Raw genomic sequence first — 25,750 nt, 5'->3', positions numbered from 1 at the left:
ATTGACCTTGGACTTGTTACTGAACCCATGCCTCAATTTCTCACTGGTAAGCGAGCACTGATAGTAGTACCTTCTGCACTGCACTGTTGTCAAAGTTAAGTGAGTTCATATCTGTAAAATAACTAAAATAGTGCCGGGCACATAATAAGAGTGCAACAGACATTAACAATTATTTTTAAGTTGTTTCCCAAGGGCCTGGTGCACATCAGGACTGGATAAACATCTGTACTGAATAAACAAATGATGGCAGACCCATCAGATGAATATAACAAACAGAATTCTGAATGCTTACCAATATCCTGCTGCCTTTACCCAGCTTCCAGAGGTGCATGGTCTTGAAAACAATATATCTGTACTCATCATATGATCAATAGTAGGCTCTGGATTTTCAAGAGAAGTGAAAGAAACCAACAAAAGGACAATTGAAAACCAACAAAAGGTCAGACATAAGTTTGTGGCAGACACTGTCAGCTGATTCCACAGAAGTCATTCCTTTTTTCTCTCTGGACAAAAGAATCCCATTTTACTCTGGTCTCAATTCAGCTGCAAGATGAATCTTGTTAGGGGTAAGCCCAGCACAGCCATCCCACTCCTCTTTGATAGAGGCTTTCCCAGCCTTCTTTGCATCTAACAGTGCTGGCCAATGAGACAAAAATCAAAGTCCCCTGGGGGGAGGGGGAGGGGGCGTGGCTCTGGGGAAGATATTTACTCCCTCATCAAAGGTGAAAATGGCACAAAATGATGCAATGTTACCTTATGACATTTATACCTCTTGAAAATTAGATTTCTTTTACCTTTGATCAATTGTATTACTTAATGTTTAGTTTTGCTGTCTTAGTTGTTATTTCTTTCTGTGTTAATTCTCTCTCTCTACTAGGAGATAAGCTCCATGAATGATGGGATAGTTAATCTGTCCTGTCCATAGTGCCTGGAATAAATGACTAGAACATAGTTGGAGCTCAATAATTATTTTTTGATTGAATAATTAAACATTCTGCCTGCAATTTTCTCTGGAGCAATGGCTTTGAATTTCCAGAGAATTTTCGCTCTCTGGCCTGGAAAGTAATCACCAAGCTGTTCAAGACAGGGGAGAATGAACCTATACCCTGTACCCACTTCCAGCCAACGCAGTTCACCTATTCCCTCCCCTGAGCTGGTGTTTCAGAGCCCAGAACGCTCAGAAGTCCTGTGGGCTTGTTGGCTTCACAGGCTCTCCCTGCTTGCCGGCACCTTAGCTGACAGCTTCTTCCATGCTGCCAACTCAGGTACCATTCTTCCATCTACTTTCTTCTCAAAATGTGCTAACATCTCTCGACAGGTGGTATTTTGTTTCCATTCTCTTCCATCATGTAGAGTCTATCCTACTACGTCTTTACTATCAAGAATAAGAGAAGAATAAGAATAAGAATCCATGTGGTCAAGGTGTCACGTTTAAGTCAATAAGAACATAAACATTTAGAGGGTAAAGGCAGATACCCCCAGCTTCAGAGATGACATCAGGCAATCAATTAAGTAGAATCTGATACTACAGTATAAATTAAACTTATAACTATTTTAAAAAGCAAACCACAGTGTGAGTAGTAGAGGAAAAAATGATGATCTAAGACTATGGAAGCCAAGGTCCATTATGGCGGGGGTCTCTAACCTCCAAGATCTAAAGCCTGATGATCTGGGGTGGAGATAATGTAATAATAATAATATAAATAAAGTACACTATAAATGTAATGAGCTTGAATCATCTCAAAACTATTCCCTCCCTTCTGGGTCCATGGAAAAACTGTCTTCCATGAAACTGGCCCCAGGTGCCAAAAAGGTCAGGGACCACTGCATTATGGGACTGCCTGTGGGGCATCCCGTTCAATACAGGAGAACACGATACGCAAATGATAAATGAATACAGCTGCAAAAACACTTCTGTGGGGTACACCCTGAACTTGCTGCTTAAGCACCATAGAGGCCTCTGGACTTGGAGCTAAAAGACACGGTTCAAGTTCTGATCATGAATAGATTTGTGTGCATATCGGCAAACCACTGCAGCGCTCCACAGGCTGTAACTCACATCTTTGCTCTTAGGGTCAAATGAAATAATTCAGGGCAGACAGCACCAAACTCTTCAAGGATTTCCTTAGTTATGACATCAGAGAAGGAAAATATCTTGAGAGTGACCAAGTTTTAATTTCTGAAAGAAAAAGATCAGTTTCATGTGAAATGTTTCTATTAGTACAAGTAGGATCTAGAAGGACTCATATATAACCATATACATAATTATATATATATATATATATATATATATTTCTACAAAAGGTATAGCAAATTCATTTCTTCAGCAAATGTATAGTCCAGGCAACTTGCTAAGCACTTGAAAATGCCAAAAAAGGCAGACAGGTTCCTGATCTCATGGACCCTAGATTTTAGTTAATAATCATGGAAATGATATATCATTTATGGTGAGATAAGCACTCTGAAGAAAAGAAACAACAGGCTCTGAAGGTGTATAACACAAGCATTCATGAGGTCTGGGAGTGGCATAGCAGGAGGAGGAGGAGGTGTCTGTGATAGACTAGCAAAGGCGAGAGCACTTTCAAAGGCCCTGGGGACATGACAAGGTTCGCAGATTGACAGAACAGACTGTAGAATGTGGCTGGAGGCAGCGAGCCCAGGGCACTAGCATGTGCGGGAAAAGCTTTGAGGTGGGTGAGCCTTGAGGGCCAGGTTCAGAAGACTAGGAATTAAAGGATAATCTCTCTGATCTCAAAGGAATGGGGAACCTTTACACATATCAGATTTGAGCTTTGAAACCAAAAGCACAACAATTCTGTGAAATAGCAGCAGCCAGAGTAGAGAACAAGTGGGAGACAGAGACACCTACAATCGTCCCGGTGAGAGGCGGCTGAAGCTTGGGCCAGGGACAAAAGGAAACAATCAAATAGGAGAAAAGCCCACGAAGTAAGAGCATCAGCACTAGTTAAGGATGATGAGGGTGAAGGAGAGAAGAGGCTCTGACTTGAGAGACTGGGTGCAGGAAGGTTTGCTCCAGGAGCACAGGAACAGTGGAGGGGAACCCGGGTAGCAGGAAGGAGCAAGAGTTAAGTTTTGAACACACTGAGTTTTCACATCCTGAGCGACCAATAGGAGATGTCAGATCCCTAGCTCAGAGAGGTGGTTTAGATTAGGGATGGCATTTTAACAGTGATGAATTAGGGTGCAGATGGCAATTAAAGACTTAGACAAAATGATTGGGGTGAGGGGGAAGAAAGGAGATACGAGGAAGATAAAAGTGAAAATGCACTCATATTTTAATTCACTCCTCCTGGTCCCCTTAATTTTGTTTAAAATTTGCCTTCTTGTGGGGAGCCTGTTTCACTTTTATCAATATTTCTATTGACCAAGAAAGAAAAGGCTGCTATCTTCAAAGAGACGGGAAATAGCACATTCCCAGCACATTTCTTCCAAGAATATGAAGTAGGAATCAACAAATGGGGAACTGAGGGAGGCTATTAGCTGTAGAATCTAAGGGTTATTAAAAATTGAGGGAGGAGAAAAAAGAAAAAAAAATCATCTTTCCCGATACAGCCTTTAAAATACTTCTGTGTGGAGCGCCCCAGATGCCATCAATCAGGAAAATGATCTCTGGCACAGAAGAGTATAGCTGGTGTAAATAATTAATGAGCGCAGGAAGAAACAGAATATGGAAGCAGGAGGGACTCCGGGAGGAACTTTTGGCTGGAAAGTTCGAGCAATTGCTAAACAATTTGTTTCTCTTTGACTGTCTTCCCAGCTTGTATGTGTGTATAAATATACATATTTAAGCACACACATACAGATGAATAAAAATATGTTTTGATTTATATATGTGTGTGCTTAAGTGTATTTTATATAACATATATAAAATATAAAAGCCTTTATATATACAAAATACACATAAAGCATATGTATACGTATATATACATACACATTATACATATATGTGTGTGTATATACATGTGCAAGCTAAGTTGCTTCAGTCATGTCCTACTCTTTGCAACCCTATGGACCATAGCCCACCAGGCTCTTCTGTTCATGTTTCTTACCTCTTCTCCATTGTAGGGGGTTTCTCTACCACTAGCACCACCTAGGAAGCCTATATATATATATATATATATATCTCTTCGCAAAGTCGTATCAAACTCTTTTGCGACCCCATGGACTGTAGCCTGCCAGGCTTCTCTGTCCACAGGATTTCCCAGGCGAGAATATTGGAGTGGGTTGCCATTTCCTTCTCCAGGGGAGCTTCCTGATGCAAGGATTGAACCTGCATCTCCTGAATTGGCAGGTGGATTCTTTACCACTGAGCCACCAGGAAAGCCCTTAGATATCATGGAAGATCCTTATTTAAAAAAAAAAAAAGACCTTTTTTAATGCTAATGAAATTCATTCTCTAGAGAAAAATAATAGCTTTATGCCAAAATGATTGTTTACTATATATCAATAAATTGACTCAGGGGGAAACAAAAATCTAAGAAAGAGATTTTTTTGGTCTGGTTAGCCACCATCAACCACCATGAATGCCAGCACAATATGCCTCCATGGTGCTCTCAAGTATTAGGTTCCTATTGGTATTTTTCAGTTGCTAAGTAACATCCAACTCTTTACAACCCCATGGATTGTAGCACACAAGGCTCCTCTGTCCTCCACTATCTCTGGGAGTTTGCTCAAACTCATGTCCATCAAGTCAGTGATGCTATCTAACCACCTCATCCTCTGTGGCCCCCCTTCTCCTTTTGCCTTCAGCCTTTCCCAGCATCAGTGAGTATTGATGAGTTGGCTCTTCCCATCAGGTGGCCAAAGTATTGGAGCTTCAGCATCAGTCCTTCCAATGAATACTCAGGACTGATATCCTTTAGGATTCCATGGTTTGATCTCTGTGCAGTCCACAGGACTCTCAAGAGTCTTCTCCAACACCACAGTTCAAAACCATCAGTTCTTCAGTGCTCAGCCTTCTTTAAGGTCCAACTTTCACATCCACACATGACTACTGGAAAAACCATAGCTTTGACTATACAGACCTTGGTTGGCAAAGTGATGTCTCTGCTTTTTAATATGTTGTCCAGGATTGTCGTAGCTTTACTTCTAAGGAGCAAGCATCTTTTAATTTCAAGCCTGCAGTCACTGTCTGTAGTGTTTTTGGAGCCCAAGAAAATAAAGTCTCTAACTGTTTCCAGTTTTCCCTGTCTGCTGGCCATGACGTGATGGGACTGTATGCCATGATCTTCATTTTTTGAATGTTGAGTTTAAAGTCAGCTTTTTCACTCTCCTCTTTCACTTTCATCAAGAAGCTCTTTAGTTCCTCTTTGCTTTCTGCAGCTAGGGTGGTATCATCTGCATATCTGAGGTTGTTGATGATATTTCTCCCGAAAATCTTGAGTCCAGTTTGCAATTCATCCAGTCTGGCATTTCACATGAAGTACTCTGAATATAAGTTAAGTAAGCAGGGTGACAATATACAGCCTTGATGTACTCCTTTCCCAATTTTGAACCAGTTCGTTGTTCCATGTCCAGTTCTAACTATTGCTTGTTAACCTGCACACAGGTTTTTCAGGAGGCAGCTAACGTGGTCTGGTACCCTCAACTTTTTAAGAATTTTCCACAGGTTTTGTGATCCACACAGTCAAAGTCTTTAGCATAGTCACTGAAGCAGAAGTAGATGTTATTCTGAAATAATTAGAGATCTAAAGTCTTTCCCAGTCTATTGTTTCCCTCTATTTCTCTGCATTGTTCACTTAAGAAGGTCTCTTATCTCCCCTTGCTATTCTCTGGAACTCTGCATTCAGTTGGGTATATCTTTCCCTTGCTCCTTTGCCTTTTGCTTCTCTTCTTTCCTCAGCTATTTGTAAAGCCTCCTCAGACAACCACTTCTCCGTCTTGCATTTCTTTTTTCAGGGGATGGTTTTTGGTTACTGCCTCCTGTACAGTGTTATAGGCACTCTGTCTGCTGCTGCTGCTGCTGCTGCTGCTGCTAAGTCGCTTCAGTCGTGTCCAACTCTGTGCGACCCCATAGATGGCAGCCAACCAGGCTTCCCCGTCCCTGGGATTCTCCAAGCAAGAACACTGGAGTGGGTTGCTATTTCCTTCTCCAATGCATGAAAGTGAAAAGTGAAAGTGAAGTCGCTCAGTCGCGTCTGACTCTAGCAACCCCATGGACTGCAGCCTACCAGGCTCCTCCATCCATGGGATTTTCTAGGCAAAAGTACTGGAGTGGGGTGCCATTGCCTTCGCCGAGGCACTCTGTCTACTAGACCTAATCCCTTGAATGTATTCATCACCTCCACTGTAGAATCATAAGGGATTTGATTCAGGTCATACTGGAATGGCCTACTGACTTTCCCTACTTTCTTCAGGTTCCTAGAGATGATCAAAGTGACTCGGGTGACATGATTAAAACTATTCTCTAAATCCACAAGAAGTAAGAAGACTGAAGTCCTCCTGTAAGTAAAACAACAAACTACTTATTAACTGGTCCCTTTATTTTCACCCAATATTTATTCAAAAGCTTGAGCTAGAAAGGAAAAAAGCCCACACGCTAGAGTTTCCATTGGTTTCCCCCAGCCCACCATTTGAGCTAACAATGAAAAGTCTGGGTAGTATTAGAAGGAACTTCTACTTTTAGGGTGCCTAAAAATTATTCCCATTTCCAATTAAAACAGAAATGGAAACTCTGATATTTATTCACTGTTACAAATTATAAGCTACCTCTGTACATTTATAGATGATTACGGCAACTTTCTTCAAAAATTAGATATCTAGAAGATCAAACACAGATAAAAAAGATGTGACAGACAGAAGGTTTACAGCAAAAATTGTTACCCTGATATCCTACTTTCCAACCAGTGAATTACTAAGTGTTCTTCAAGACAGTTTAGGAACTATACTTACAAGCTTTAACTACACTGCTTTTGTTCCTTTAACTTTAAATTTTTTCTTTTGTATTGGGGTTGTCATGCGAGTGTATGCTCCTCGGTTTTTGTCTCGTCACAACAAAGATTTGGCGTGACGGACATTAAAGCCCCCTCGGCGTGTCACAGCTCTCGGGTCTTGGACAGACCGTGGTATAGCTCTTAGACAAATCAGTGTTACAGCTCAGCGTTACAGCTCTATTTTATTTAGAAGATAGCAGGAAAATCCATCTTCGAGGCGTGAGGGCACGTAGATCCAAAGACGTGAAGAAAAGAGCGCCCCAGCAGCGCGCGGGAGAGAGAGAGCGCGCTTTGGCTCCTCTTTTTATATGTCTTTTTCTTCCCCCTGAGCCTGCCCCATGCAAACTGGGCTTAGTCAGGAGTGCTGTTCTACCTGAAGTCCTCACTCCGGTCCGCGGACCTTCCTTTGACCTTCCTCTGTTCTATTTCCGCCGGCTTTTCTCTTCCTTGTCTTTTAGCCACCGCCATTTTGGACTCCTTTTCCCTATTTTAACTACCTAACAGGGTATAGCCGATTAACAATGCTACAGCAGAGGACAGCAAGGGGCTCAGCACTACATATACATGTATCCATTCTCCCCAAACCCCCCTCCCATCCAGAATGGCACATAACATTGAGCAGGTTCCATGTGCTATACAATAGGTCTTTGCTGGTTATCCATTTGAAATATAGCAGTGTGTACATGACCTTCCCAAAGTCCCTAACTATCCTTTGCCCCTGGCAACCATAAGTTTGTTTTCTAAGTAAGTCTGTGAATCTCTTTGTAAGCAAGATCATGTATCATTTCTTCTTAGATTCCACATATAAAGGATGTCATATGATATTTCTCCTTCTCTGGCTTACTTCACTCAATATGACACTCTTTAGGTCCATCCATTAGCCAGACTTTGTATCAGCTTATGAATGCTGCTGCTGCTGCTGCTAAGTCACTTCAGTCCGACTCTGTGAGACCCCATAGACGGCAGCCCATTCACCATAATAACTAATTTGTGTCTTAATTGTATCACCTGATGCTATTTATTTTGTGTGCTTCCTCAAAAGCTATGAATTTCTTTAGAAACAGAATCTGCTGCTCCTAGGGACCCATACAAAAGATTCTTATCCATTAAGATGAGATTCTAGAATGGGTATTAAGAAATTCCCAGGCAGCTAGTCTGTGGTTAGGAACAATCAACCAGGGTGACTCTGTCCCCAGGGGGACATGTGGCAATGTCTGAGGACACTTCTGGTTGTCACAACTAGCAGGGATGTACTGGCATCTAGTGAGCAGAGTCCAAGGATGGGCCTAAACATCCTCGAATGCACAGGGAAGTCCCTGCAACAAGGAATGACCAGTCCAAAGTATCAATAGTGCCAGAGTGGAGAAACCCTGAACTACATCAGGCCACAAGAGGCTCGAGGCCTCCCATATTATTCCTATTCCTGGCAATGAAACCTCTGACAATTAAGTATGCTGTTGGAATGCATTATTTATTAATGATGACATTTCTGTATAGATCAGAATATAAATCCTCACACTTTGTTTGTGCCAACCAATAATTAGTATTACATGAATGATAACTTGTGTTAAAGGAAATTTTAAAAGGTTACCATAAATGGCATTAACTATTCTCTCTACACCAATTAGAGAGCATTTTCCAAAGAATTATTTTTTTTTTCAAATCACTTTCTTAACTATAACAAAGTCATTCATACTAATTCAAATCCTTTTTGCAATGATGTTTCTTTTCCAAAGAAATGACACTTTTCATTCATCTACTTTGTTATGATGTTTCCTGTACTATTTTCTTTAGAAAAATATGCTTGGATTAAGTGAAGAATCTTCCAAGCAAAACTCTTAATGTACTTAATGACTATGAAAAAAATACCATATTCAGACTTTAAAAGGCTCTGTTCTCATTTACCTTCTCTTTCTCATGTAAATGTTAATCCTTTCTAAAGTAATTGGACCCAATTGCAATGAACACATACTCAAAATTGGCACCAAGCAGGGATGAAACACCAGCAAGAGAAAAAATATGTTGTATTCAGTATACTTTAGTTTCTTGAAATTAAAATTTGAAATGACTGTAATTGCTCACCAACTACTTGACCAATCCAGTTTTCTCTGGAAACCGATGCAAAGATAGACCAAATGGAAGAGAAAATCATGAGACAAAACTGACTTGTTTTTTCAGAAAACATCTAAGGATGTTATTTAAACTGTAACATCAAGCCCAATACACACCATGCTTCTCATTGCCATATATAAATGCAAATTCCAGATGACTACATCTAATCTTTTTAACGTTACATTTAGCAGCAAAGAAAATGAAGCTTTCTAGTGAGTCTTGGGGGATGAGGACATAAGAATGGCAATTAATTGGTGCAGGATAGAAATGTATGGCTGTTCAAGACACTGTATACAGGAAAGATAGTCCATGGGCTTTCCTCCAGGCTGGTTCCTGTGAATCAACTATTTGTTCAGATTTCAAAAGGTGGTCATCTGGTCTCCCCACTGCCATCTTGATTTAGAAGCTCTCCTGAGGGTAGCAAGAACAGACAACAAGACTGACCACTAGACTTCTCTTTGATGAGTTAGGCAACAACCATGGGCAAGGAAATCCAAAGAGTACTATGAGTTGTAAATGATGCACAATGCAGAAGATGGGACCAACGAGCAGAAATTATTACCAGCGAGCATCTGCAATTCAAAGCATCCTGGATTATACCACCTACATTCTCACAGCAACCTATGAGATAAATACTTGATGCTGTTTTGTTGGTGAAGATACTGCTGTTTGGAAAGATGAAGTAAATTGCCATGGGCGCACAGGAATCAGAAGTGGATCTGGACTGATAGATGCCAGAGGCTGCTCTCTTAATCACAATGATACTATATACCATTTCCCCAATTAGAGAGACGGGATGAACTGATTCAATGGGCATGAGTTTGAGCAAACTCTGGGAGATAGTGAAGGACAGGGAAGCCTGGCGTGCTTCAGTCCATGGGGTTATAAAGAGAAGGACACGACTTAGCGACTGAACAACAAAAATGACCCGGGTGGGGAAGAAGTTTGAGCTCTGAGACAATAAAAGCAGATCCAACTTTGTTAAAGCACCTATAGCTCAAAACGCAGGCTGGTCTTCCCGGCTTGCACTCGGCAGACAGCCCGTATCGTGCACTGGTACTTTCTGTCACACTTAGACCCAGGTCATGTGATGACCCTTCCATGCCCTCCAGAGACAAAAGATACACTAGAATACAATATTAAACAACTGCATCATTTTATTCCAAGCGGCTGCTTCCCTTGATGCTACAGTTAGAACAGCATTTGGCTTGGCTCATGAGCTGTTAGTGCTCTGATGGGCTTCGAAATGCCACATAAAATAAATTGATCATATCTGAGCATATGCTCTGCAATAAGCAATGAGAAAACCAGCCTCGATATTGACCCACAAAATTCCATTTCTGGGCTGGCTCAGTCCATTTTTATTGCCCTGTCATCACGTTGCAATATGGTTGACAATTTATATGCTTATTTAGTTTAACGACCTAGCGTAACATTTACTTTGGCCTCCTTCAGTTGATCCCACAGAGATGCCAAGAGTAGCAGTCCCCCGCCTGTGAGGGGTCTCAAGTCAATTAATCCGTAAAAGAGAAGGCGCAGAAAGAGGCCTTGAAATGTTGAAATACTGAGTGAAGTCACTAATGAAGGGCTTCACAAACCAAATAGACACTGAGCTGGGGACAAGGAGGAGCGTTTGAGGAGCAAACGCTTTTTACTCTGTTGTTCATGCTGCTGTCTTACAACAATAAGTATGTTTGACACAGGTGTGACCCAAATGCAAGTCATAGCCTCCGACAAAGTTATCACGTTGACTACAGAATACCTAAAAGGGCAGAAGGTTTGGGAGGCAAAATTCTAAAATGCGTGCCCTGGATCTGGAAATCCAGAAAGCATTCCATTGACACTCTGGAGCAGTGACAGGATCGGTATTGAGGTGACTTTCTGTAGAGTCCAGACACAAGGGCTATTCTTAGAACAACCAAAAAAAGCATGGAGCTGCCTAAAAATAATGATGACTCAACACCTAGAGGCTTCAATGATGTAATGTTGTCAGAGAACACCCTCTGTCCTCGCAGGTTGCAGTTTTTAAAATAAGCAAGCTCACAGTTCCTCTTTGGAGGAAGGCAAATATTTTGCACACTGGAGGAGAAAACGGGGACAGGTGGGTCACAGAATGTTCCATCCGTGTGGCCATCCAGCCATGCCTGTCTCCAGGGCTGGATGAACTTGGCAAAGAGGAGGCTCCTGCCAAAGTCAAAGTCAGCTCTTCCCCTCTGCCACCCTTGTTCATCAACTGTTGTTGTTGTTAAGTCACTAAGTTGTGTCCGACTCTTTCGCGACCCCATGGACTATTAGCCCACCAGGACCCTCTATCCATGGGATTTCCCCAGCAAGAACACTGGAGCGGGTTGTCATTTCTTTCTCCAGGTCAGTTATCAATGGTCCTGTCCAAACAGGCCCTGTGGGACAGGACAACAACGTCTCTTGTGTTGATGACACAAGAGGCGGGTCTGAAGGACAACTGTCCTCAAATCACTGTGGCCAGCACGCTCCATGGCAGACGGTGGGTCCATGTGGAGATGCTGGGGCAAGGTAGAGCTCAAAACAAAATACAGAAATTTACCCCAGAAGTTCCGGAGCCTTCTCTTCCCCTCTGAGGTGGCCTATTCTGGGACTCCTGTAACATCCTGCTTCTACCTCAACCTCTTACTCCAGACAACTTGTCCTCTAATTACAAGACCCCAGTCAACATCAGGTGACGTGAGGCTTGTGTCTCACTCAGTCTTTGTTCTCCCAAGGCTACGAGCAATACTGGGGACACAGTAGGTCTTCAATAATTGTTAAATAATCAGTGGATGGATGGAGTGGATTGCTTAAGGCAGTACTTTCCCCTTTGCTAGCATATTCACGGGTCACCGGCCTGCCCTGGGTTTGTAGATTAGGTATCATAGGATATCGTGGGGTATATCTTACGGATTTCTTGAAAGTGAAAAGTTAAAGTTGCTCAGTCATGTCTGACTCTTTGTGACCCCCTGGACTATACAGTCCATGGAATTCTTCAGGCCAGAATACTGGAGTGGGCAGCCTTTCCCTTCTCCAGGGGATCTTCCTGACTCAGGAATCGAACTGGGGTCTCCTGCATTTGCAGGCAGATTTTTTACCAACTGAGCCACAAGGGAAGCCTAAGAATACTGGAGTGGGCAGCCTTTCCCTTCTCCAGCAGATCTTCCTGACCCAGGAATCAAACCGGGGTCTCCTGCATTGCAGGCAGATTCTTTACCAACTGAGCTACGAGGGAAGCCCTAAGGATATCTTAGAATTTAATACCTCCTGAGGCTATGTTCATTAAAAGGGAACCCTTTTCGGGCTGCTCCGGGTCTTCATCGCTGCGTGGGCTTTCTCTGGTTGCGGTGAGTGGGGGCTGCTCTCTGGTTGCGCTGCACAGGCTTCTCACGGTGGTGGCTTCTCTTGTTGCAGAGCACAGACTCTAGAGCGTGGGCTCAGTAGTCGTGGTGCATGGGCTTAGTTGCCCTGCGGCATGTGCGATCTTTCCAGACCAGGGATTGAACCCACATCCCCTGTATTGTCAGGCAGATTCTTAACCACTGGACCACCAAGAAGTTCCTACAAGGGAATTCTTGATCAGAAAACAGCCTTCACATTCCAAAAGACTCCAGGCCACTGCAGGAGATACTTGGCAGATAGAATGGTCCTTACACCACTGAGCCAGTCTCTTTTTGTGATGCTTGCTCTGTTCCACAAAGCAAGAGACAGGGGTTTGAGAGTCAGGGCTGGGGGCATTATAAACAGGCATAAGGAAACAACTCTGCATCTTATTCAATACACTAGGCTTTACCTGTGCAGCTGTTTCCTTTTAAGATTAATAACATACTTTAACTGAATATACCCAAAATACCATCATTCTAACATATAATCAATATAAAAGTTACCAAAGATATACTTCATGTTCCTTTTTCATACGGCCTTCAAAATCAGAGTATTTCTTTTTCAAAAAGGTGACTTTATTGCAGCCATGGCTTTGTAATGCATTTCTGAAGTTCCCAAGAGTCCCAAGCTCCAGAAGAGAGTCATTCCTCTGATTTTATAGCTATTCCTCATTCCGGTGCTTTGTACATGTGGTTTTTTAGATTAAAATGTTTTTACTCGAGTGGGTTACCCACCTGAGTCACTCACTGTACACAGCTCTGAGTGACTTGTTTCCACAACCTCAAATCCACCCTGACTAAAAGGCTTTGCACTACTCAAAACACTGCAAAGAATGTTCTATCAGTGCTGCCAAAAATGGAGCCCTTTGAAAGGGACCTTACTTGCTCAGACACGTGAACTCAGAGATGACTGTCAGCCCCACCGGAGCCAGGGGTTGTCGACAGACAGCAGGGCAAAGGCCGGCTAGGGAAACCCAAGGGAGAGCCTCTTTCTCCTCTTTTGCCTAAACCACCATGGCCCTGTCATGCTGAGTGAAGTGAGTTAGACTGAGAAGGAGACATGTTGTATGCCATGCCTTACATGCAGAATCCAGAAAGAAATAACACAAATGAACTTATTTATTAACACAAAGCAGAAACAGCCTCACAGACTTAGACAACGAACTTACGGTTGCCTGGAGGAAGAACGGGGAGAAGAGATAGGCAGGGAGTTTGGGATCAACATGTACACTCTGCTGTATTTAAAATGGATAACCAGCAAGGTCCTACTGTACAGACAGGGAACTCTGCTCCATGCTCCGTGGCAGCCTGGATGAGAGGGGAGTTTGGGGGAGAATGGATACATGTATATGTATGATGGAGTCACTGTGCTGTACACCTGAAGCTATCACAACATTGCTAATCAGCTGGCTATAGCTCAATACAAAATGAAAAGCAAAAAAAAAAAATTGTTTTAAATATATATGCAAAATAAATAAATCAGTCACCATGGCCACATCCTCCCATATGTACAGCAAGACAATCTGCAGGAAAACATGTAATGAAAGCGAGTTATCAGTGCCAAATTTCTGACCCTGAGACTCTCTTTTCTCTGAAATTTTCAAAAGAGGCTATTTGAAGAGCCAAGCTCCTTCCTCTTCTATACTCCTCGCAATGCCTTGAACTTCACTGACACAGTGATTCATTGTAAGTGGACTTCTGTTCCAAGTTTTGCAACTGGAGAGAACACAATACTGAGGAGGAAAGTAGTCTACTTGAAGGAAAGAAGAAAAATCTCCAGCCTTGAAACTGAAGCAACTTCCCATGAAATAGTTTGGCTCTAGGACTTTAGGATTCAAAAGTAGACTAGTATAAGGACAACCTTAAATACACATATCCTCAAATGGCTTATGCGTGTTCATTTTCCCACAGATTAATAGTAGCATAACAGTTAGCTCTAAGAGTCAAACTTTAAAAAGTTATGTGATCAGGTGATTTTATAAAAACACACAGATCCCATGTGCTGTAGAAGATGCTGCTGTTAATTGTGACAGCCAAGTCTCATTTCTCCTTTGAAGATGTTTAAAAACTGTCCTTCCAAATAACGTGAGTTATAGCAAAAAAAGAAAAAGTGAATGTGTGTGTGTTATTCTGAAAATATAGAATCCACTAATTTAGGTGACTTTTTTTTTCAGTTCATAGTGGAATTTCAAGTATCTGCAAAATAAACCTTAGTGACTCCCAACCAGCCTCCTTTACATGTTGAAAGATGATTGTTTCATAAGACATATAAATGCAAAATATGAATAAAATTTGATCAGAAGTCAGAAAAACACTTTACATTACACATACAGACAGGTTAATACAAGAGAAAAAGAATATCAAGACCAGTAAGAATAAATAGAATGGCTATGCCTGAGTAATAATTTTTATTTTGAGCTCCTTGGGAAGACTTCTGTAACTTACATAAATTAAGATTTATATGTTACATAAAAGTAAGTATTATATAAGTTACATAATTCCCCTAATGAGAAAAATACTAGTTCCTCAGAGTCAACAGAGTTTTCTTGGCATTGTATTCTAAACGAAACGTATCCCCTGAACCTTATATGGGCAGCAGTGAACCACATGTGTCCTACAACAAATGCAGAAACAGCTTTCTTGTGGCAAAAACTGAGATTAACTTTCTCGACAGAGTCTATGATACGAAACAAACATCATTAGGACCCTACAAAGAGGTGGGTAAATGAAACCTTTCTTTCATCTAGGTTTGCATGTTTTTAGAAAAGCTCTTCCTTTCTGGAAGCAGAGGCAGTCCCAGCTTTACCTGGGTGGAGAGGAAGAGATTAACGTTTACCAAAAAGATCTAGTCTAGAGCCACCTCCTCAATCCACGTCACCTTGTTTAATCACATAACCAACCAAGAATGAAAGTACAGTGAACTCATCTCATCAAAGAGGGAACTGAGACTCAGAAGCTAAACTGGTCAAGATCACGTAAGTAGGATGCCCAAGAGGCAGGATTTGGACTCAAGGGTGTCTGAACCCAATTCCCCTCTCACTGGCCCGCCTGCCTCCCTGTCAGTGCCCGTGTTAGGTCCAGAGCTGGACAGTGTAGGATGCAGAAAAATGAGGAGCTGGCTCTGCTGTCCTCAAGATGCTTACAATCAGACTTCCCTGGTGGCCCAGCAGTTAAGAATCTGCCTGCCAATGCAGAAGACACGAGTTCAATCCCTGGTCCAGGAAGATTCCACATGCCGTGGGGCAACTAAGCCCCAGTGAGCCACAATTACCAAGTCCACACACCACAACTACTGAAGCACACATGCCCTAGAGCCTGTGCTCTGCAACAAGGGAAGCCATCACGATGAGAAGCCTGCATATCGCAACCAGAGAACAGCCCCACAACTAGTGAAAGCAGCAACAAAGACCCAGCACAGCTACAAAAAATTTTGTTTACTTTTTTTAAAAATAAAAAAAGACAACAATCATCTAGTTGGATTAGGCAATCCATAACATGGTGTACTCTATGCATTAATAATAAACTAAGTAGCTTGGGGTTCATAATAGCTACAAACCTGGTGGAAAACTGTAGATTTTGAACAAAGTATGAGATATGATAGTTCAACACATTTGATGAAAAATCTTAACTATGTCAGGTATCAATTCAATGGGTCTCCCCTTCAAATCACTGATAGAGTTGCTTAAAATGTTTAAAATGATGGTTATGCTCTAAAATACAACATTCCCAGTAAAATACAACATTATCAAAATAGTACTAGAAATTGATCAAATTAAAAAAAAAGCTACACATTATGGTTCTATATATTCTATATAAAGGAGTATGATTGAGCAGATAATAATGAAATACATGTGTAAGCAGCACCTTCACAACCCCCACTCTCATAGAAAAAGTGTCACGCGAATTGGTATCCAGTCATATATCACACTGATCTCAACCATTGAGCTTAAATGTCTGGCCTGCTGTGAAGGATACCTTAGCAGAGTTTTAAAGTTCATGTCCAAACTCTCTGACTTCCTCTGGTTATCTCTAAGTTGGCTGAGAATTTCATGACCACCAAGCTGGGACCAGAGTCAAAAAAGCCAAGAAAGGCCAGGTGAAACCCAGGCCAACTTTTGCTGGTGAGTGCAAGGAAAAATAATTATAAATCTTATTCTTCCCCCTCCTTTCCCTGGGCTCCGTCTCCAAAACCACCTCTTAAAAAAGGAATGTTCTGAGGCAAGAGAATGCAACTGTTACTCTCGAATTTGTAGAACCTTTTGAGTTTTGGGCAGTGTGGCACGCAGGATCTTAGCTTCCCAACCAGGGATCAAACCCGTGTCCCCTGCAGTGGAAGCGCAGATTCTTAACCACTGGACTGCCAGGGAAACCCCTATAAATTCTCTTAAATTGTAAATAATTGACGATGATCTTATTAGACTGGGACCATCGTGATGGGGGCTTCCCAGGTGGCCCTAATGGTAAAGAACCCACCTGCCAATGCAGGAGACGTTAGAGACGTGGGTTCAATCTCAGGGTAGGGAAGATCCCCTGGGGGAGGGCATGGCAACCCACTCCAGTATTCTTGCCTGGAGAATCCCATGGACAGAGGAGCCTGGCGGGCTACAGTCCATGGGGTCTCAAAGAGTCAGACATGACTGAAGTGACTTGGCACGTACGCACCACTGTGACGGGTGAGCTGTTTGTGCATTTCTCAAGGGCTTCGGGTCCAGGAAGACAGCGAAGGAGGATGGAATTCAGCCTGCCCTCCACCTGCCCAGCCACCCACAACTGCTCAGGTCTTTTTCGACCCCATCAACAGAGCATTTTCACAAGTTCGCCTGCCTGGCCACAGGCGGTGTGCCTTGAGACGGCATCCGCCCATTGAACAAGTCTCAGAATCACTCAACAGGCTGTCAGTAGCTCTGATGAAAACCACACGCACTGAGTTCCAAGTACCTTCATTTTTCCAAAAGGGGGAGAAAGCACCAAGTCCCTGTTTAATAGGATCCCAGTCTCATCAGAACACGGCAGCCGTTTTTCCCCGGGTGGCAGCAGGAACACACGCTCACCCCGTGTTTGGCACAGAAACCAAATACTCCCGGCTCTCTGTGCATCGGGCCTAATTCTTCTCACTGCCTCAATTATTTCCAGGTTGTTAAGTGGGGCATTTCGAGTGGCTTTTTAGGCGCCTGAGCCCCAGGGGGGTCACTCAGTGCTGTGGGGAAGCAAGCCACTAAATATGCCTCTGGAATATTTTAGTCACTTCAAGAAAGGTTACGGTTCCAGGGAGTGTCCTGCAACAGCTTTCAAATCTGGCCCATGCTGGGCTCTCATCTGGCAGGTGTCCCCAAGTGATTAGCAGTGACTAATTATGGTCCCCAGTCCTCCTCCAGAGAAAAAACAGAACCAATGTATTGAGTACAATGATAGGCACTGCCTTTTTACAATTTAAACATTCTTGAAAACAACAAGCAAATCTGTCAAAGTCACCAAGGATGACACAAGAGAAACGGTGAGACTCCTAAGGATTCCTTGAATATCTGGTATCGAATATAACAGTTTTCTACTTTAATATTTAAAATTAATGCTTGGTTATCCCTTTCCCACCCTTAGGTCACAACAGTTCACTTAATTTCTTTCAAGCTATATTCAGCAACACAAACTATAGTAAATTATCCTGTTGTTCATCCTTTGCTACATATCCTTAGCAGGAGCGTTTTTTTGTTTTTGTTTTTTTTCAATCAGCTTTAAACTATCCCTATAACAAGTTTCCCAAGGTCTTCTAAAGCACTGGATTTCTTTTTCCCTTGCTGCCTTTTCTCTTATTTCTCCCTTTTCTTTTCTAGGAGTCATTATGGAAATAAACATGTTTAAGATTTTTTTACTTTCTTGGCTTACTAAATAGGTCATGCTGCATGCATGCTAAGTCATTTCAGTCGTGTCCAACTCTTTGTGACCTAGGGACTGTAGCCTGCCAGGCTCCTCTGTCCATGGGATTCTCCAGGCAATACTGGAGAATTCTCCAAGAAGCCCTCCTCCGGGGGATATTCCCCACTCAGGGATCAAACTCACGTCTCCTGTGTCTCCTGCATTGGCAGGTGGGTTCTTTACGGCTAGTGCCACCTAGGAAGCCCACTAAATAGGTCAGTTGCCTCTAAAAACTTAAAATACCATAAACTGACATAACAGGTTTATTCATATGTGTCATATCTTGACTGTAAGAGTGATATGGACTCAATGCACTGACATTTAATTTGCATCTTGCTATGAAATCACTTGAGATCTCTTTGTCTTACATGTTTTGACTTAAACGTTCTGCTGATGAATGGCCAACTTTATTTCTAGAACTGATGTTTCCCAATGCATGGTGGATAATGAACTAGACTTAAATGTTCAGAGGCCTCACTCAACTCTTGGCTGTTTCTCTAATTAATGAGCCCATCCTGGCTAATTCATCCCTCTGTACCTTCATTTAGTCACCAATGAAGTGGAGATCCAACTCAATACTGACTGAGCACCTATGATGCCTGAGATCTAGCAAGGTGATGGAAATGCAACGAGGAAGAATACAAATTTTGACTGCCTTCTAGAACTTCACAGTATAGAGAGGAAAAATCCAAATGAAGAGAAGCAAAATATGTGGGAGCAGCATAAATACAGAACAGAAGCTCCTCTGAGTTAAGAAAACCATGAGCGTGGAACAATGTCTATCTCCCTGATGGACCAGGAGTCTTTTCTCTGGACCGAGAACAGATCATGAGTCAGGGGCCAGGCAAAAGGATGAGGGCAGGATGAGTAGTGACCACAGGTCAAAGTCAGAGCTTTCAACTGCAGACACTCAAAGAAGGAGATTCAGAGACTGTCGGAGTTTGACTCAGTAAGGTCACCCATGCAGCATCCATGCCAAGGGTTGTCATGGAAATTAAAGGGCTTACTGTCTAAAAACACTCTGCAGAGTATCCAGCACCTTGCTCCAAGCTGTGTAAGGTTTGCTGCTGCCTTTACTATTATCATTATTACTATTATTAAACTAAACAAGGGCTTCCCAGGCGGCACTTGTGATAAAGAACCTGCCCGCAGGAGACATAAGAGACATAAGTTCAATCCCTGGGTGGGGAAGATCCCCTGAAGGAAGGCATGGCAACGCACTCCAGTATTCTTGCCTGGAGAACCCAATGGACAGAGGAGCCTGGCGGGCTATAGTCTATAAGGTCACAAAGAGTCAGACACGACTGAAGCGACTTAGCGCACAGGCGTGCAAACTGAATAAGCCCATTCTGTCTTCAGTATGCCCTTTATCTCTAATCAACACAAGCATCTCATTATGGGGAAAAATATTTAATTGTCTTTGTTTATGACAGTCCAGATTTCAGTGATACATTCATTCTTCTTGGTGAACATGGGCTGTGGGTGCATTTTTATATACTTTACAGGTCCACAACTCACTCTCTGAAATTCTTAGGACCCGCTATGTTTGAAATTCAGAATTAAGGGATTTAGAACACAATGTGGCATGCATGCCTCATATTACGTAATGATCCATCAAGTGTGGGGCAGTCCCTGTTGGTTAAAGACAGGAATATTTTTGCAAAGAGATGGATGAATATTCATACTAGAAGAAGCTTCTCATCAATCCTGGTTAGATTCTGAATGATTTAGGTCAAGTGAGATTTCGTCTTAAAATGGGTTATGAAGTCTCAATTTCCAGAGCTTTTCAAATTTGGGTACAGCAGATAAAGAGATCGTGAGCCTGTAGCTGTAAAGTACAATGGGAACACTTACATCTCCTTACAGACTAAAGGCAAATCTTATGCGGGGAATCAAATAAAAATTGCAAATGAACAGATTCACCTTCCAAAGTCCTTGAGGGTAACCTCACAGCACTGCCAGGGTTGACTAGGTCACTGCATCCTCAGTTGAGCTCTAGAAGGAGCTGGTGTATTCTATTAGTGGTGATGTTGAATGAAAGATATACATCTTTGAACCTAGAATCACTCCAGCCACCCTCAAGGCACCGAGATGCTCCATTTATGAGAAGCAAGAAGCCTAACAGCTATAGCACCAGGCCTCTGATCTTATGCCCTTTACGGTAGGATATCGTCTTTAAGTGGTTGGCAGAAATGCCCGTTTATTTAAGAAGCAAAACAAAACGAAAACAAGAAAATCTTGTGTGCGTGTGCATACAGTGAGTACAGTTGAAAATACGTGTGAAATGCTCTTTTGACTTTAGCATCACTAGATTGGTTATGCTTGTTTTCTTATTTGAATTGTCTTCTTTGGTAGACTTGAAGTTCAATGGGTCTATGCAGTCTTGTGCACCACTGCGTCCCCAAAGCCAAGCATCCTACCTGTTTTCAAGAAATATTTGTGTATGAAGAAGCAGTGTCACATAATGTTTAACAGCACAGACTCTGTAGGTTTGAATTCTTGCTCTGCCACTCCAGCTGTGAAATCACGGGCAACCTCTCTGGGCTTCAGGGCCCTCATCTGAAAAATGAGGATAATCATATTCGCAGTATCAACCTAGGTGGACTCAGCTATATGCTAACAACAAACCCCCAAATCTCAGTGGCTTCAAGCAACAGAGGTTTTTCTTGTTGATGCTGTCACTCTGTATGTCTATCACAGGGCACCCAGGACCCTGCCCTGGGTCATCCTTGTCCTCAGTCCACAAACCAGACTGCCTGAAAAGGCACGCCTGGCACAATGCCAACTACCTGAGCGGAGTGAAAAGAACATTCTTCAAACACTGGTGATTAAAGGCCTCACGCGGAAGTGGCACAGATCAGTTCTGCCTATGCACTGGGTAGAACTAGCTAGAGTGGTACACGGAACACAACCCCACCACGTGCCTAGGAGGTGGAAAGGCAGAAAGACACCACCCTCGTAGGGCGGTCACGGTGATTAACAGGCTTAATGCCTAGAAAGCTAGGGGCTCGGTATTCTTCTGAGCCCCTTGCTTCATGCTATGTAAGGTTTCCTACTCTTACTATTATTATTGTTGTCACTGAACTAAATGAATTCAAAATTTTTGGAGGCCAATAACAACTCACCTTTCAGGCTTCTCCTTAATAAACTGAATCTGGCTAAGAATTTTATGGTGGTTGGTGCACTGTTCCCCTTTAGCTACCAACGAGTGCCAATGTCCCATGGAGCAGAGCCTTATCTATCTTGAGCACAGACACAGAGCAGCCTGCAGGGTGCCCCTCCAGCCTCATCTGCCTTAAGATGACTAGTGCAGCCCAGTTGGATCCAGAAAGGCAAGCCAGGGGAAAATGCCAAAGGTTAACGACTCCTGATAACTTAGGTACTGCCTGCTGTGACGATCCCAGTTCTAAATGTGTTTGATACAAAAATATTTATGCTGCAAGCTGTAGCATGCAAACAGCAATCTGCATTTATTGGTTTCAGATGCCAATTTCCTCCAGCTCTGGTTCTCCTTTGTGTTATATAAACAAATCCCAACCATCTGGACCACAACGAAACACACTGAGGTATGATACTGCTCGCTTCTCGCAGAAGCAGCAAATCAAAATACAATCTCACAGAATTCTGCCTAACAGAAAATTGGAGTCAACATCATGGCCTCATGAAGTTGTCTGAAAAGAAAAATGTTCTGTACATGTCAGAATTTAGGATTTAAATAGGTTGGCAGAAATGAGCATATCAGAATATGTATCACGCTGATAAACAGAAACAACATAACCAGAAGATCATCTCCTACGATGTTACCTATATTAAGAGCAGGACAAGTCAGTACTTTCCAAACTATCCCAAAAAGGAAAAAGGCTTAGGAAAAGTGTCTCTGACAAATGGGAAAATAGAAATTACTGCCAAGACTTAATCATAATAGTCAGAAAGCAAGAGCCTTAATTCCCACCAAGCTAAGGAAATTAAAATGTATGCTTTATAATAATTGCAGCAAACAAGCTAAACTTGTTTTCTTGATATGAATTAAGAAACAATGAATCAAAAGTAGATATGCTGGGACTTCCCTGGTGGTCCAGTGGTTAAGATTTCACCTTTCAGTGCAGAGGATGTAGGTTCCATCCCTGGTCGGGGAGCTAAGACCCCCACATGCCTCTTGGCCAGAAACCAAAACACAAAACAGAAGCGATATTGTAGCAAATTCAAAAAAGACTTCTAAAAAATGGTCCACATTAAAAAAAATGTCCTTTTAAAAAAGTAGGCTTGCCAAAAAAGAAAGAACTTCACCAAAACAAGTTAATACCTACCCACTTGGATCTCTTGAGATGAAAACCAAGCATCATTTCTGATGTCTTGGCTCTCTGATAATTGCAGGCTCCTGAAGGCATTTTCCCAAAGCCAAATAATTTAGATAATCCTCATGGCCAGCCTTACCCACAGGCAGATACAAGTGCTAGAAAGCTTTCTTGATTTTTTTCCCTCTACCTAAAATTATCTCCACTAATAGAGCCCCCAGTGTCCACCCTTTGGAAAAGATTACCATCATTAGAATTCCTGGCTCAGATTCATGAACTTTGAACACGGTGGGAAGGATATTCTGAAAGAATGATGTACAGGACAAGAGAGTTTTATCAAGATAGTGGGTGAAAAAGTGGAGGTAAAGAGAAGAACAGAAAAGTCTAGAATGAGAAGGAAAACATGTGGCAGTTCAATTGGGAGGCGTGAGGCTCCTCAAACATTTTATTTTCCTGCAGTCACAGTGATCATGCCTCTATTATCCATTTATTTGGTATCTGATTATCTTCCTTTGTCACCCTAAACTCTGATCATATAATTACATAAAAACTGAATCTGGATCAGATTATTTGACGTCCCAGAGACTCTCCATGAATAGGGGCTATAAAAATTGCACCAAAGTGGAAGACTTCCTGTCTCATTTAATAAGTTTAATTAAGTAGACATTGACCAATTAGAAAATTCATCTCCTTAGCTATATTGAGCTAGGTCATTTGAAACTTATTCCATGGAACTATATCATATTGATTTCACCTCAATATTTTAGCAAGGTCATTTTAAAGCCCAATCCTATTTGTTAAACTGTGGTGTACCAACTTCATATACAAATTAAATGAGAATATTTAGTAATCCATTATTCAATCACAGATCAGAATATCAAAATAGATGTGGGCAGATTCCCGTGAACTCTCCCCACGTCTCCGTCTTTCTATGTAACCAATTCTGGTTCGGCTGATTGGCCATTCTTGAACACTTGAATGAGATTGGCTCTTTCCTAAATCTTTTTGTTTCAACCGATCGAGAAGTATTTTATCAGGAAAGAGTCAAAACCCTCATTAAACCTCTAAGGAAGATCCTTCTGATTGTTGATACTTAAATAGACGATGGAACAAGAAAATACAGACCTTTGTTTCATAGTTAATGTCAGGTAGATTTCAGGGGGCGAGGACCTGCTCTGAATAAACTATGATCTGTGTTATAACCTGGTTATAAGCCAAGAGCAAAATTTGTAGTTTCTTTCAAAGAGGATATATGCCATTTTCTTACTTCAAATAGTCTGGTGATCATAGCTCTGGATGTTCTAACCACATATAATTCCTTGGACTTCAGGGTGTTTTTAGCTCATCATTTCAACTACTCAACTATAAAATAATATCATTATAAAACTATCTTTATATGGCTTGAAATAATTCCTAATTCTCTGAGCTATCAGGATTGCTTACAAAACCAATAAAATCCAGAACAAAAACTTCCAGTAACCGTGTTCAGGCAACAGAGATTGGACTTCAGCATTTGGCAAAAACAGCTCAAGTTTATGAAACAGCAATCATAAATCCTACCCTTAATCTCACGCAGAACCATACTTTAGTTCAGAAAAAAAAGACCCTTTCCTCCCCCTCAAAATATTGGCCATGATTTACAACATAGCCTAAAAGTGGATATTTACAACTAGAAATCCACATTCACAAGGTAAGGTTTGATCCATTCAGACTCTCTTAAAAGGTCAGAGAAAACTGAAGTGAACTTTACAAAGACTTCTGAAAGGAATATTTACCCTGACTCCCAAGAATACCTCCACTGAATCAAGTTTGCTCTTAAAACAGAAGCCTCATTTTCTAGAAAATGCTTGTTCATAGACAACCTCATTCCCTAATTATTTCAAATCAAGGGGTTAAACATTTTCAAGAAAATTCTTACAACACACCCAAAACAATTCTACCTACTGTGGTATCAGCAAGCAAAGCAAGACTCAGATGGCCAACCAATTTACCTTTCTAATAAATGCTGCAAGACCTGGGGCCCAATTTTAGAAGCCATGTTTAGGTCAGTCATCAAACTGCAGGAAGAGTTGGGGTGAAAGAGGGCTTGTGCTGTTTGGGGAAAGGCAAATTAAGTTTGGGGAAGAATAATATGGGAAAATAAAACTTTTTTTTACAACATCTGCTTCCTAAACCAAGGGTGTATCTCCTGCAATCACTATTTCTAAAGCCATTTTTCTTTTGCTATTGGACAGACCTCTGAGTTGCAGGCAATGAGATCTGATTCAATGGAATCTCTCATATAATCTTGTCATGCATACCTTCCATGTCAACTGATAATGGAACAGGCTTTTCTGCTCTTGCTATGCATGCCGAGAGGTGCCCCAAGTAAACATTTTCAAAAACTTCCAAACCTCAACCACAAAGAAGCAACAGAAGTGCTGAGGGCTGATGTTGCATCTCCTTCAATTTCATGAGCAGAAGGTCTTCTTACCTTGCTTTCTTCCCCTTCAAACACTGACTGGTGGACGTTGCATGCAAAGAGTGAGTTGGGGAGGTCGGTGAAGTCCGTGATGGCTTGAAAGGCCTCCTCCGTGAAACACTGAGTCACGGCCCAGTCTCTGTCTATGCAGCAGAGCAAGAAGAGTCCTCCATCTTCCGGGATGTGGCCCTGCTGCCCCAGGCTCCTCATCCCAATGAAGTAAGAATCTCCCCTCATTCCTGAGGATACAGAAACAGACGTGAGTTAGAGTAGGATTTGATCCCTTATAGCTGGAGTATGGGGGCAAATTCCCCTTGATCTCTAAGTTACAACTTTCCAGACAAATGTGTTTGTGGGCGAGAATCCAGTCCCTGCTATGGGAAAAAGCCCCACTTGAGCAGGGTTGGAATTTGAGGCTAGAGATACTAGCCCAGATGTCCAGTGTTTACTGGACTGGGGACCTAGGAAAATTACCTAAGTTCCCATTTAAAAAATGCAAATCATAAAGTGCTTTGATAAGTTACATGATGAATACAATACCACAACCATAACTACTAATGCTTATCATTTCTTGAATTCCAGGAATCATTCTAAATGATTTACATGCCTTAACTGACCTACTGACTCTCCACC

The 25,750-nt window shown here is 42.0% G+C and overlaps 1 protein-coding gene across 1 annotated transcript in view; it reads right to left on the bottom strand.

Moving 5' to 3' along the window:
* Positions 1–25,359, bottom strand: part of RCAN2 (regulator of calcineurin 2) — a 233,395-nt gene extending 208,036 nt beyond the window's left edge. The window contains exon 1 of the mRNA XM_010863076.1: positions 25,130–25,359. Within this exon, the coding sequence (XP_010861378.1) occupies positions 25,130–25,354 (225 nt within the window). The 5' untranslated portion in view covers positions 25,355–25,359. The remainder of the gene's footprint in view (positions 1–25,129) is intronic.
* Positions 25,360–25,750: the final 391 nt, after the last annotated feature.

The sequence above is a fragment of the Bison bison genome, unplaced genomic scaffold (assembly GCF_000754665.1).
Source record: "Bison bison bison isolate TAMUID 2011002044 unplaced genomic scaffold, Bison_UMD1.0 scf7180017864487, whole genome shotgun sequence".
NCBI classification, from domain to species: Eukaryota; Metazoa; Chordata; class Mammalia; order Artiodactyla; family Bovidae; genus Bison; species Bison bison.
This window is presented reverse-complemented; position numbering and strand designations above follow the sequence as displayed.